Here is a 14,319-nt window from a genome sequence, read left to right as displayed (position 1 = left end):
TACTATAAATAGGGAATGGGATAAGGAGAGGAAGAATCCTTTAACATTCTTAAAAACTGAGAATCATCAATGAAATCATGAACTCATGATTTTGGCTTAAAAAAAGCTATATAATATGTGTGTACATATATGGATAGGCCTAGAAACAGCACCACCCTTGGCAATTAGCACAACTGATCTTGGTTTCTAAATGTTACCACTAAAAAGGAATAAGGCGTCCTTGGGAAAATGGCTCATTCCAGAACTGTGTAAAGATGAGCTTGGATATCTTGTTGTGCCAGAAAGGAACAGAGTATTTTTTTAAAAAATTCTTTTTTAATGTTTATTTGTTTTTGAGAAACAGAGACAGAACGTGAGTGGGGGAGGAGCAGAGAGAGAGAGGGAGACACAGAATCTCAAACAGGCTCCAGGCTCCAAGCTGTCAGCACAGAACTGGACGTGGGGCTCGAACCCACAAACTACGAGATCGTGACCTATGCTGGAGTCAGACACTCAACCAACTGAGCCACCCAGGTGCCCTGTTAATGGGAACATTTAAAAAAGACATAGAAACCAGCTCAAAAGAGCTCTCACTGGCCCAAACTGGTTCAGTATGAGTATTAAAATGAATAATGACAGTAATAAATACAATATATTGAAGAAGAAAAGGATCCATGAGAACATACTCATGCAAACAAATAAAATGGAAGGGAAAAAAAACTTTATAATTAATGTCAGTCAACAAATGTAGAAGGAATTGTAATTAGAAAAACAACATTGTAGTTGTTTAGCAAGATATACTTATTTTAGCAAGAATCATCAGTGAATGCTAATATCATTGGGTGCAAGTCTCTTGGGGAACAGGATATTCACACAGTCTCAAATTGTATCCTCGTCAATATTTTACTAATTACAGTGGTAGAAAAGAACACCTTCACATTGGAAAAAAATTGGCTACTGTAGCTTAAGTGGTCAAAGTGAACATTGGGACACACTGATAGCATGTGCCTCCTGACATGATGCACTGAGAAGGACACAGTATCACTTATGTAGTATTCTTGCCAGAACTGCATAAATTTCATTCTGATCATGAGGAAGCAGTCAGACAACCCAAATCCAGCACATTCTGCTACATAACTGCTCTGTACTTTTCAAGAATATCAGTGTCAGGGTGCCTGGGTGACTCAGTTAAGCGTCCAACTTCGGCTCAAGTCATGATCTCACGGCTTGTGTGTTCGAGCCCCGTGTCAGGCTCTGTGCTGACAGCTCGGAGCCTGGAGCCTGCTTCAGATTCTGTGTCTCCCCTACCCCACTCGTGCTCTGTTTCTCTCTCTCTCAAAAATAAACATTAAAAAAAAAAAAGGAATATCAGTGCCATTTAAAAAAACAGAGGCTGAGGGGCACCTGGGTGGTTTAGTCTATTAAGCATCTCTTTATCTCAGGTCAGGTTATGATCTTGAGGTGGGATCGAGCCCTACATTGGGCTGGCTCCATGCTGAGCGTGAAGCCTGCTTGGGATTCTCTCTCCCCTTCTCTCTGCTTCTGCCCAACTTGTGTTCTTTCTCTCTCAAGATAAATAAACGGGTTTTTTTAATTAAAAAAAAAAAAAAAAGGCTGAGGAACTATTCCAGGCCAAAGAGACTTGAAGGGGCACCTGGATGGCTCATTTGGTTAAGCGTCTGACTCTCAGGCCATGATCTCACGGTTTTGTTGAGTTTGAGCCCTGCATCGGGCTTCACACTGGCAGTGTGGAGACTGCTTGGGATTCTGTGTCTCCCTGTCTGTCTGCACCCCACCCCAACTTGCACTGTCTCTGTCTCAAAATAAATAATAAACTTTAAAAGACCCAAAAACTAAATACAGTGCTTGATAGTGGATTGAGTTTTAGTTTAGTGGAGAAAATGACTATAAAAAAGACTATTGTTAAGTTTCCCAAATTTAATATATAGTGGCTATTCAGGTGATGTTCTTAGGTGAAATGAACTCAAGTATGAGTGAAAATGTCTACAACTTACTCCCAAATAGTTCCACAAAAAAAGTATGTGTGGGGTACAAACAACAGAAAGAATGAGAACATGTGACAATGTTAACAATTAAGTAATCTAGGTGAGGGTATATGAATATTTGTTGCATTATTGAAACTTGTCTAAGAATTTGAAAATTTTCAAAATAAGTTGAAAATAAAGCAATTTAGAAATTCAGAAAAGCAATTTAAATGGGGAAAAAGTAATACCATCATTCAAAGCTAACCTTTGCTTACATTTTGGAGTATTTCCTTCTGTTCTTTTCCATGATATTTCTTTGTTAAATCTTAAGCTCCAAAGAAGTAAACATTTGCTCTCAAACTTAAAATAATAGTAAAAAAAATTTTTTTAACAAAAAAGAATGTACTTTTCTTGAGGCATTGTTTATTTTCCTTCCAGGAAACTGATATCCTTGGCAATGTTCTGTTCTGTTCATGTTCTTTACAAGAATGAAAACAGTGCACCTAAAACAGTATTCTAAGTTGAATGAAAATTGGTCCAATTTGAAATAATTTTCACTGAGTATTATGGCATATATAACTCTTTCTGGCACTATTTGTTTCTTGTGGTAGTCTATAGGGCTCTCATGTCTCAGCCATTTCAGGAATGGGGAAATCAAAAGACTACTTTGTTTATCATTCGTTGTATGTACATAAGAAATTTGAGGCAGCTTAAAGCAATACAGCAGCTAACTAAAGGAAGGAAGCATCTCACTGAATATTCCTTTGACTGGAATGAACTTGAAAATTAAATGTTTACTAAAGGTTAAAGGGGAAAAAATCCTGTAGTTCCATTGGCCCCCACCTTTTAAGAATGTCATCCACTTTTTTTTTTAATGTTTATTTTTGAGAGAGAGAGAGAGATCATGAGCAGGGGAGGGGCAGAGAGAAAGGGAGACACAGAATCCTGAGCAGGCTCCAGGCTCTGAGCTGGTAGCACAGACCCCGACATGGGGCTCAAACCTACGAACCATGAGATCATGACCTGAGCTAAAGTCAGACGCTCAACTGACTGAGCCACCCAGGCACCTCTGTCATCCACTTTCTAATGTTTACCTGCAGAAAAGTCATTCATTGCTCTGTTTTTCACACAACGTGTGCCTGGCGTAGAGCATGGTGCATAGTATCAAACATGTATGGCCAGGTACTGTTCTCTGCTATCATACATGTATTTCTTTCCCTCAGTTATGTTTTCACTCAGTTCTCTGAGACTACATTCAGCTCTTGGGACCTTAATGATTTTAGACCACTTTCTAAAGAAAGTGATTTTATTTTTCATTTTGATTTTATTGTATTTTTTTATTATAAAAAAATGTTAGTGGTCGGAAGTATTATAAAGTTGGAAAAGAGGCAGAAATTTCCTCAGTGGACTAGAAGAGGTAAATGTAAAGAAAAGAAGAGAGTCAATATTAGTTACTAAAGTGCCAGTCATCAGAACAGGTGCTTCTCACATAATTATATCTAATATGCACAATATCCCCATGAGTATACAAGATTAATACAAATTTATAGCTGACCAGACAGTTGCAGAAAGGCTGATTAACTCACCTAAGATCACACCACTGCCAGGTACTAGACCTGGGTTCGGGACCTACGTTTGTCTGGTTTTAAAATCAGATTTGGTTTTGATTTTTGCATTCTACATTGCTGCTTTTCTCAACTAGCTTCTCCGTTACATGTTTTAGACACAATGGATGAGTTTCTTTGTATCTCTCCCTTTACCAGGCTTTTCCGATGTGGATCACACCTATGCTCAAAGAACTCAGCTCTTTGACACCTTAGTAAATTTCTTTCCTGACAGCATGACTCCTCCCAAAGGCAACCTGGTAGACCTCATCACGCTGTAACTGAAGAGTCACTGGACAGAAATGGAGAACGTCTGATTTCAGTATTTTGGAGTCCAACTCCGTTGACCGACAATTAGGCTGCAGTGATTGAGGACTGCACCAGAATTTTGAAGGGATCTTTACTGTCACAAGTTTTAACCCTCTTCCTTCATACCTGACCTTAGCCCCTTTCTCCTCATCCCATTCCTGAATTAGGCTAATAAAGTGAAATTGGTATACTTTCCATTTAAATATATATATATTTTTTTCTTACTTTAACTTTTAAGAACTAATGAGTATAAAAGAAAAAGTAATCAGGCAGTTTACCCTTTTCTGATTTTTATTTCATTTTTATAAAATTGGGGCAAGTAAGCACTATTAACAGACTCAGTGCTGTAATGTAAGAATTGGGGTTTTGCTGTTGGCTTGTTTTGGCCTCTTTCTCCTCCTCTCCCATTTCAGTTTACCTCGCATCATGCAAACTGCTTATAAGTCATGTCACTTGTTTACCTCTTTAATTCATTCTTAAAAGTGTGGAGTTCTGTAGGGCAAATGATGTAAAAGTGATGTATGTGTCTCTGTTGACTAGAGTCTTGTATTACATTAAACAATAGGAAGAACAGAGGGCTCAAATGTATGCCCCTTGTCATAGAACTAAAAAATGAAACCCAAGATTGATCCAGGCACTTATCTGAGATTGGTCTATAGTATTTCTATAATGATATATTTTATAGTGGATATTACAATAGCTTTGAGTCACAGAAACCTTAAACTGAGGAGAATATAGTTCAAAACCTTTAAGAGCCATTATAAAAATTACCAGCAAGAAGATTCCAGTAGTGATTAATATGTTCATTGATGTCTTTGTAGCAAATTTTGGAAGAAAACGACTCTTTTCTCTCGTAGAGCTATGCTTCCATTTCTCCTTTGTGCTTTTTGTAGCATTTTCACTTGGGAGGGTGGGTTTCCAGAGCTATGCTTTTGTTATTTCCATATACATTAGCTTCCTACATCTGTTTCTGTACACTGATATTTTAAAGAATAATGGTTTGTAGTTGTCCGATGGAATACAGCTGACAGGGATTTCATTAAGCACACGCAGGCTTTTAAATGGAGAAAAAGAAAATAATGGTACAGATATTTTTTCATTGAAAGAAGGGCAGATGTGGGGGTTGGAGGCATTATGTGTCATTCCATGAGGTGCTGTGGAGTGCAGTGTAGGAAACCCACACCTGGCCAGTGCTTACACTTGCTCAAAACGTGTGCTGTATGCAACCGATGCCCACCGTGCCTCAAGCCGACTAGGTACAATAAATGTTCATCAGTCCAGTAGCTGTGAAAAGTGAATGACCTAATGGAATTGAGTATGTCCCTGAATAGCGAGATTAGGCCTCACCAAAGAAAGAGAAAAAATTGACTTGCACTTTTGAAAAGTCTCATGTATAGGAATGAGACTGAGATCCCTCTTCACTCTGTCTTTGTTGCTTGGTTTTAACTTATTTGGGAATGGACAGCAATATATTTTTCCTAGTTCTAGACTTGAATCTTGGATTCCTTAGCTTTCCAAGCATCCCAAAGCTATCTGTAGTGATTAAATAATTAGATATGTACCTTGCCTTGTGAAAGCTATAGTATGTAATTTACTAAGTACCAAATTGTGCAGCTGCAGAATAACTAATTGACTTTAGAGGTAAGCAAATAGAATCTACTTACATTCCTGTACAGTTTCCATAAAGTGACTCCCCTGAGTGACAGTCAAGAACATAAAATATTATCACTAATGTTGTAGCTGTTGAATCTTGTTTTGTGGAAACAGGTACAAATCAGAGAGTTGATAGGGAAGAACTCGATAAGAGTTTCTAAATTTAAAAGCTCTAATTTTGCTTACTGTGAATTCTGGCACTTTAAACACACTAACCAAATGAAATTCTGCTGCCCTCCACCATTTATTTCTACAGTGCTTTCTTTGTTGTTTTTTTTCACCAGTTCCTTAGACTCCATATTTGGAAGCAACTCAGTTCTTGACCTCAGTGATTTTGTTTCTCTCTAACTCACTACTCTACTAGTTGCTTTTTAACATGTGCTTGCTTGAATTTTATCTTTCTCCACTTTAGTTAGGTGGAACCTTTACCCTTCGTTTCTGGATTTTTTTTTTTTTTTTTTTTTTTTTTTTTTTTTACACCAACCTGTTTAGATAGGGTTGAATCATAGTGAACCATTCAGTGTTACTTGAGTGGACTGTATTGAGGAGGTTATTGACTAGGTAGAATTTGTTCCATGGGGCTTTAAAGGAACACTGCTGGTAATCATTGCAGGAGACTGTAGGGCTTTATGAGATCCATGACCAGGACTGACACACTACTCACATCTCACACCACAACCTGATTGGAAACTATAGTATATATTACATATATATATAGTGAGAAGCTACATATATTTCCAAGAATTCCAGCAGTATAATTTAAATTATAATTTAAATAATCTAATTTGGTATTTAGACACAGTGTTTAAATAGGCCAAATTATCTGTGCTCTACTACTTGAAAGGCTTTCCTTCTAGCTTAGTGAGTCCCAGATTGAAACATCGGGCTAATGCTCTAGATGCATTCGTTAGTAGGGTACAGTTTGCTCAGTGTCGTCATCCCTGGCTCCAACTTCATTCCCATTTCTCTCTTTCCCAATGGAATATATTATTCCAGAATAGTAAACTAGATCTCTAACATTATTTTCAGTGCTTGTACTTCATGAGAAATTACCTGATTTGAAAGATAATTCTAAAATGCATTTGTATTCTGTGGAATAACAGAGACCTCGTGTGGCCAGTTTGATTAATTCAAATGTATCCATCACTTACTCAAGCAAAGGATTGCAGACTTGGGTGCCTGACTCACTACTCAAGCTGACAGATGGTCTTAACTCTTCACAAAATCCTCCTTTTAGACATGGTTTTCATTTACTCTAAAACAGACCTGTCCATGTCTAAATAAGTAAAAACTGATAGAAAACATTAGAAAGTTAAGTCACTGGTTTATCACAGAAAGGCTTGTTGGTTTAGAGCACAATGATTTAAGACGATAAAACTGTTCTTGGGTGAAATATATATGTTGAATGTAAATGGTTCCTAGTTTATCCTTTTAATGGATCTCTTCACGTTGGCCCACTATTTGGAGATACATTAACAAAATTTCACGTAATAAAAAAGTTTTAAAATCTAACTTACAAACAAAAACTAGATTGAGAATGATGTTTAAGGGATCAAAAAGCATTTAGGATCATATTCCTGATTTTAGTCTGTGAATTGTACTCCATTTCATGATTACAACATGAAGAAGTCATAATTATTCTTGACAATAAAGGGAATTCATTGGGTAAAATTGTGGGTCATTTACTTATCTCCTGAGTGAATGTTATATTAACTCCTTAAATGGTTGAATGTTGATGGTTGAACGGCAGTTGAGAATTATGATTTGAAGTGATTTCTGTGGGAGGGGATCATTACAAATGTGTACTCTGAACGACGTCATCTAGCTGTAAGAAAAAAATATATAGCCTTCAGAACCTTCCTTTTCTTAAAAATCCATGATCGTCTGCAGTTCCATCCTTTTTCATAAAACTCTGGCCTGAATTTTTACTAAAGTTTAAATTCTTAAAATTGTCCTTCATCTGGGATTGCATGCTTCCTCAGTAAAAGTTTATAGTTATTGAAGAGTATCTTCTCTGCATATGACAATACTTGTAGATTAGATCTTTGGGCTCTTTCACTCAAAGGTTTTTGTATTATTAGTCAAATAACATTATTCTTTTGTGATTTTTGACTGTAGCCTATATCTCCCTGTGATTTGTACCAATGCTGAAATTTTAGACTTGGCTGTCTAAAATTTCTGGTCTAGAGGTATTTCAATTGAAGGTGTAAGTTTCCAAGTTTGTTGAAACAGTTCGTTGGGAGCCAACCAGATCAGCTCAATGATGTTGCCGTTGTTTGTTTTGGCAGGAGGACTCAGTTACAGTTTGTTAATTTCTTCACCAGATGCTCTTTTTCCTCAAAAAAAAAAAATGCTGTCTTAGAGATTTTATTTTACATAATTTTTTAACCTTGATCCCCTCCTACCTAACAAATAGTGTGAATTGTGTATCCATTATTTCCTTAGCTAAACTGACTTTATTCTCAGCTTTTTTAGCCCTAGGTTTTCTGTGGCATTGCTTAAAAGTGTTGTACTGCTTAAGAAAAAAAGTCAAAATCTGAGGCAAACATGCTCTTTTATCCTTGTTTATGACAACAGAATAGTGAAATTAAAAATTATGCGTTATTAAAGAATTAATAATGTTCAGACATTGCTATAAAAATCCTCGAGTCAGTTTTCACTTGGAGGATAGTAACATGGCTATGGCAGCTTCAATGGAGGAGCCAGTGGTAGCTTCTTTTCCTGGCACTAGGAAGCATGTCATCCTAAAACGGTTGATCAGGTACAAGTTTCATAGCAGGGCTTGTGTAATGCAGCACATCACCAGATTTCCATTTGCCTTTGTCTTTATATTTTTTAGCCTTCTTTCCTCTAGTCCTACCACCTCTGAGTAGCATTGATGTTTCTGCTGAAGTTGGGATTTGTATTAAGAATTGACTTTCAGTTTCTGATATAATCGTGTGTTAGGAATAGCTTTGATTGCTATGCAGTGATTGGTATTTGCTCGTTTTTTTAAATTATCACTTATAATTATGAAATAATTTACCTTTTTATCTGCTGTTCAAAGAGGCCAGTGAACTATGAAACATTGGCGTGCGGTTCTGTTTTGCCTGTCTATATGGCATTTTTCACTTGGAGGCATTTGAACCCCTGGAGAGGGGAGAATGAGGATATGTTAGAGAAAGAAAAATAGGAGCTTTTTGCTCCTGGATTCCAAGGCCCACAAAGCTAAATGAAAAAGAAAGCTCTTCATTTCTGACCCTAAATTCACTTTACCAATGAAGTGCTGGGAAGATGACTGTCAAAAGGCATCAAAGCTCACTTACTCTGTACAGTTTTTGGAAAGCGGCATTTCCTGGTTAGATTCTCTTCTCCATTTCTCCCAAATAACTGTTAGAGATCTTGAAACAGAAAAGCCAGTGTAATGGGCTCTAGAGTTTAAACTAGGTGAGCAGCTTCTTAGGTTCAGCCAGTTCCTTGATAAGGATCCAGCGGAAAAACCGGCAATGAAACATTTTAACATGCAGTTTTTGGTGGGCTCCCACAGGACCTGCTTTTTCATCGCGTTTAGCTCTTGCTGCAGCACAGCTCTGTGCCATCTGGGATGCTCACATTCACAGCAGTTAGTTTGGATATTTGAGCTGTCTGCCACACAAATACCAGCCTGAAGAGATCATCATTCTTCAGTTTCATTGAATGCTTAATGCCAAATTAATTGGCAGGAAGGAAAAACACTGTGTGATATACTGAACAGGCCTCTGTGCATGATTAAGGAGTTGCTCAAGTAGCTGGTTTTTTGAGCTTTATTTCTCTCCTTTGTTAACAAATCTCAAGGGGCGCCTGGGTGGCTCAGTCAGTTGAGCATCTGACTTTGGCTCAGGTCATGATCTCGCTGACCATGAGTTTGAGCCCTGCATCAGGCTCTGTGCTGACAGCTCAGCAGAGCCTGGAGCCTGCTTCAGATTCTGTGTCTCCCCCTCTCTCTGCCCCTCCCCTATTCATGCTCTGTCTCTCCCTCTCTCAAAAATAAAGATTTAAAAAAACTAAAAAAAAAAAAAAATCTCAAGGAAAAGCCTTTGTTATAGTTTAGCCAGTGTCATTTTGTTGGTGCTTATTTTCTGGCCTTTTAAAATGGGAAGAAAATAGCCATTTCATGTTTAACTTACAACCTGTACAGAATTGAACTGACATCAGTTGCTTTCCATACTTTAAAATTAATTATGCACAGTCCCATGGGTTTCTGTTTATCCACTTTGCCAGGAAATACACGAGTTCTGGGCTTGGCATTGGAAGTATTTAATAATTTTGGTTTGTTCTTTAGGTCTCCTTCACATCTGGAAAGTGAGTAATTAGAGAAGGTACCTGGAATAAGTGTGATTCCATTGCAGCTGGCAGAACTTTATAAATTCCTTTTGCAACAAAGAGGAGGATCTTATACCAACAGGGCTGTGCCTTCACATTTCTGCTAGTGACCTTTTTAGCATGTTGCCTTGTAGTTGCCGTATTTACCTTCTTGAGATGAAGGGGGGGGGAGTGGAGGACAGGGACGCATGGCTTTACCTTTTTTCAGTTGCCTACTTTAGAAGTCCTCAGATACTCCACCTCTGTAAAGGCCTAGCTTAATTTTACCTAGACACATGGGCTATACTTGCAAGAACACTGAATATAGACTGTGAGACATACGAAAGTAGTTGTCTTTGCAACCCCAAATCTGACGGTAGGGTACCAACGTCCAAAATTTAAATATGAGTAGTCTTCTGTGGGGAAGATGTGTGTTTCAAAAAGTTATGCACTTGGTCTCCTTTTTGAGATTTTTTTTTTCCTTTCCCAGAAAAAATGGTTGTGGTGACTGACCAGTTGTAAACTATTTTCTCCCTCAGTTGTAAACCACCCAGTTAGAGAAATAAAAGTGGACTTCCTTTCTTAAGTATTATATACAGCCTGGCCAAGAGATGCTATGATTGTGTTATTCTTTAAGCCACCTTGGTTTTTTGACTTGTGCAAAATATCTTTTGAATGAATAAATTAGTATAGTATTCATTTTCCTTTATGTATAGTCTTCAGCTCAATTGCAAAATTGCAAAATAATGTGGCATTTTCCTATGAGCAAATTTCCTTTATGGACATATAGAGAGAGATATTTTTTCTTTCTTTTTAAAAGAGATTCCTTCACTGTCACCACTTCAGACTCCATGTAAAGTTGAACCTGCAACCTCAGAAGGAGTATAGGATAGCTAAGACAAGGACCTCCTTTTCTTGTCTTGGTAACAAACATTATCCCATCTTTCCAAAATGGCTTATTTATGTTATAAGCAGATTGAGAAAGAAGCTACAATTTTTTTAAGTCCACTCTTTTACTTCCTTTATAAATTAGTATTCATTGGGGGCACCTGGGCGGCTCAGTCGATTGAGCGTCCGACTTTGGCTCGGGTCATAATCTCACGGCTCATGAGTTCGAGCCCCATGTCAGGCTCTGTGCCAACAGCTCAGAGCCTGGAGCCTGCTTCAGATTCTGTGTGTCCCTCTCTCTATCCCTCCCCTGCTCGCGCGCTTTCGCTCTCTCTCAAAAATAAACATTAAAAAAAAATTAGTATTCAGTGGCCAAAAATTAAGATCCCTTCAGATTAGAGAAAGATCCTCAAAACTAAAGTTGGACTGGCAATTAGATTGGGAAGGAAGATACAGCTCCATCCGGATATGCACAATAGATTTTGTCTTCCCAGGTTGCTTATTAATGCTGTGGGCAGCCCCTTCTCTTTGTTAGAACATCTCCTAGACTGGAAACATGATGTTACAGCAACCAGCTCACCGTAAAGTTGGAGAGTATTAAATTTCTTTTATGGAACTTTTAAAAACTTACTGATTTTTGTGATATAAAAAATATGTTTATCATTGAAATTTAGGAAATTACTAAATGTAAAGAAGGAAAACCACTATTAACTAACTGATGAGACTTAATTCATTTTGTTTTTCCTGACTTTCTTCTGTTACCCCACATGGGAAAGCCCAGAAAAAAAAAAAAAAGGATACAGCCATTCTCATTATGTTTTACCATATGTGTGGAGGACTGAGGTGTGAGCCTGTGTCCCGACCTTACTGAGATTCCCTCAAGCCGTGCCCTTTTCCAGGCGGACAGTCTGAAAATAATTCTCTTGATGTGTATCTTTTAAGCCTGAACTAAGGATGTCGAGTAGTACCCAGAAGCCTATAGGGAGCTGCCTTGTTCAGTTTAGTGGAAACTTCATCTCAAAAATTCATTTTGATCTTTTAAGCCCCTTATGCACCATTATGGACGTTTGAAGCATATTCATACCCACAAAGAACTTTGTTTAGGTGGACTTTTTTTTTTTTTTTAATTTTTTTTTTCAACATCTTTTATTTATTTTTGGGACAGAGAGAGAGCATGAACGAGGGAGGGGCAGAGAGAGAGGGAGACACAGAATCGGAAACAGGCTCCAGGCTCCGAGCCATCAGCCCAGAGCCTGACGCGGGGCTCGAACTCACGAACCGCGAGATCGTGACCTGGCTGAAGTCGAACGCTTAACCGACTGCGCCACCCAGGCTCCCCTAGGTGGACTTTTTAATATGACCATAAGAAAACCCACACTCAAAAAGAATGAAGTACTTTCAAAGGCCAAAGGAAAAGCGGAGAAAAAACAAAGCAAAAGCAAAACAGATGAAATGAACCTAAATGTGAATTAGGAGTCCTGGAAACCAGAGTTCCCTTACCACACTTGGACAAATGTCTCCCCCTAAAAGTGTAGTTCTCTGCTTCCCAGGTAGGATTCAGAAGTTTTGTGTTTCATAGGAGACTTTTCTTCTTAGTGTGTAAAGCAGAAAGCTGCAGCCCTTTCAAGGTTCTACTCTTTCCTTTACTCTTCCTCTTCTGTGGCAACATGGCTTAGGGCTATATCCTAAAGGACCTAAATCTGAAACAAATCATGAGGGGGCTGTGGAGCAACAGCGTGAGCTGGTTGGAGCTCTCTTCTCTCATCCTTGGCGTTCCAGGTTGTGTTAGAACCTGGGTTCTGCAATCTTCCCCAGTCCCCTCATGATCCTCTTCGGTTTATCTTATTTTTTGCCCAGTCTGTATGGACTCTTAGGGGTTTTTTCTCTTCTTTTTTTTAGTACAAGTAGTTTTCTGATCCCAGGTTTGGTGAATGTGTTAACACTGCTTTGTGAATAAACGAGTGATCTGCTGAACAGTTGCAATTGTAGAATTCTGTTGTATGTAATGTACATATGGAGAAAGAATGTATTTTGTTCATTTTCTTAATAAAAAGTTATATATGGACACTACAAAATGGTTCTTGTGTTTGTTGAAACTACCTTTGAAGTCAACTTTTTAACATACTTTTCATATGTTGTATTTTTCCCTCAAAAAGCTGAGTTTTGTTCAGGCTTCCAAAGATAAAAATGATACACACCATAGAAGGGCCTTTTGGTGTTTTCCTTTGAGACAGTGCTGAAGTAAAGAAGTTCTGATGGATCTCACAAAGTTTCCTGGAGAAGTTTCCATTTTGAAAGAATACTGGTAAGTTATTTCATAAGATGGTGTCTTTTATGTCCCATTGCTGACCAGCCCTGTTTGATCTGTTTTGTAAATTGGACTTGTGTTTCCTAGGTTTCCTTTAAGGGAGACATACCTGTATCGTTTAAGAACTAGAAGAAAATTGATTGTAGAAAAGACAGGGAAGAGAGAGTTGGAGCTGTTGCAAAATTTTGAAAAATTCTAGATCCCTGTCCCTGATAAAGGGGAAAGAACTTTAAGGACTGAACCTTTGAAAAAATAAACCCAGATAGGCCAAACAAAGATAATGAGTTCTAGGGGCGCCTGGGTGGCTCAGTCGGTTGAGCATCGGACTGCAGCTCGGGTCATGATCTCACGGTGTGTGAGTTCAAGCCCCATGTCGGACTCTGTGCTGACAGCGCAGAGCCTAGAGCCTGCTTCCAGTTCTGTGTCTCCCTCTCTCTCTCTCTCTGCCCCTCCCCCACTCATGCTCTGTCTGTCAAAAATAAACATTTTTTAAAAATTAAAAAAAATAATGAGTTCTCCAGAAGGATTCAACAGGACCTCCTTTTGACCCTTTTCTTCTCCTGGTCTCATTTACATTCTCAGGTGTCCGACCCTGCATTCTGCAGTGCGTGTTACTTGTCAGCTTTGTTCAAAATGGGGGTTATGTTTTCTCAATCCATAAACCAAATAATGTGTCTTGCTACGTAGCTTTCATTTCTAGAGTGTGCTTTGATTTGAACATGACTCATAAGTAACATTTTTGTTTTTAAAACAGAAAAACATGATGTGTGGTGTTAAGGTAAGACATTGACCTTTCCAGGGGTGCCTGGGTGGTTCATTCAGTTAAGCGTCTGAGTCTTGCTTTGGGCTCAGGTCATGGTCTCAGGTTTTGTGAGTTGGTTTCAGCCCCACACTGGGTTCCATGCTGACAGTGCAGAGCCTGCTTGGGATTCTCTCTCTCTGCTCCTCCCCCGCTCACTCTCTCTCAAAATAAACTTAAAAAAAAAAACAACTTAAAAATACTTAAAAAAAATTGGCCTTTCCTTGGTTAATCCTCCAGAGAATTAACTCAAAAGGATCAAAATGTGGGACACTACCCCCTCTCCCTTGACAGATTTTGTCCTCTGGTGGGAAGACAGCAAATAAGCCAAGAGGACTTTATGGTGAACAGTTGAGATGGTGGCTGCTCACACAGCAAGTGTGGGGACCCACAGGAGCTGGATGTGCCCCCTCGAGAGCCTCTGCTCACCCAGGGACTCTCCAGCGCCAGCAGGGAAATGGCCACGTGTGCTCA

The 14,319-nt window shown here is 38.6% G+C and overlaps 1 protein-coding gene and 1 long non-coding RNA gene across 4 annotated transcripts in view; both read left to right on the top strand.

The window, feature by feature from the left end:
• The window catches only part of MKLN1 (muskelin 1), a 379,029-nt gene extending 374,945 nt beyond the window's left edge, over nt 1-4,084 (top strand). For all 3 annotated transcript variants that reach the window (XM_040471936.1, XM_040471935.1, XM_040471934.1), the window contains one exon: nt 3,728-4,084. In XM_040471936.1, coding sequence (XP_040327870.1) covers nt 3,728-3,849 — 122 coding nt within the window. In that variant the 3' untranslated portion in view covers nt 3,850-4,084. The remainder of the gene's footprint in view (nt 1-3,727) is intronic.
• A 6,924-nt stretch (nt 4,085-11,008) lies between these two features.
• On the top strand, nt 11,009-12,808 carry LOC121028320 (uncharacterized). The gene is made up of 2 exons (XR_005789175.1): nt 11,009-11,842; nt 12,081-12,808. It is a non-coding gene; the product is annotated as an uncharacterized LOC121028320 (long non-coding RNA).
• Nucleotides 12,809-14,319: the final 1,511 nt, after the last annotated feature.

Source organism: Herpailurus yagouaroundi, unplaced genomic scaffold (assembly GCF_014898765.1).
Source record: "Herpailurus yagouaroundi ecotype Mexico unplaced genomic scaffold, PumYag 100, whole genome shotgun sequence".
NCBI lineage: Eukaryota > Metazoa > Chordata > Mammalia > Carnivora > Felidae > Herpailurus > Herpailurus yagouaroundi.
Note: the sequence above shows the minus strand (reverse complement) of the source record. Positions and strands in the feature narration are given on the sequence as shown.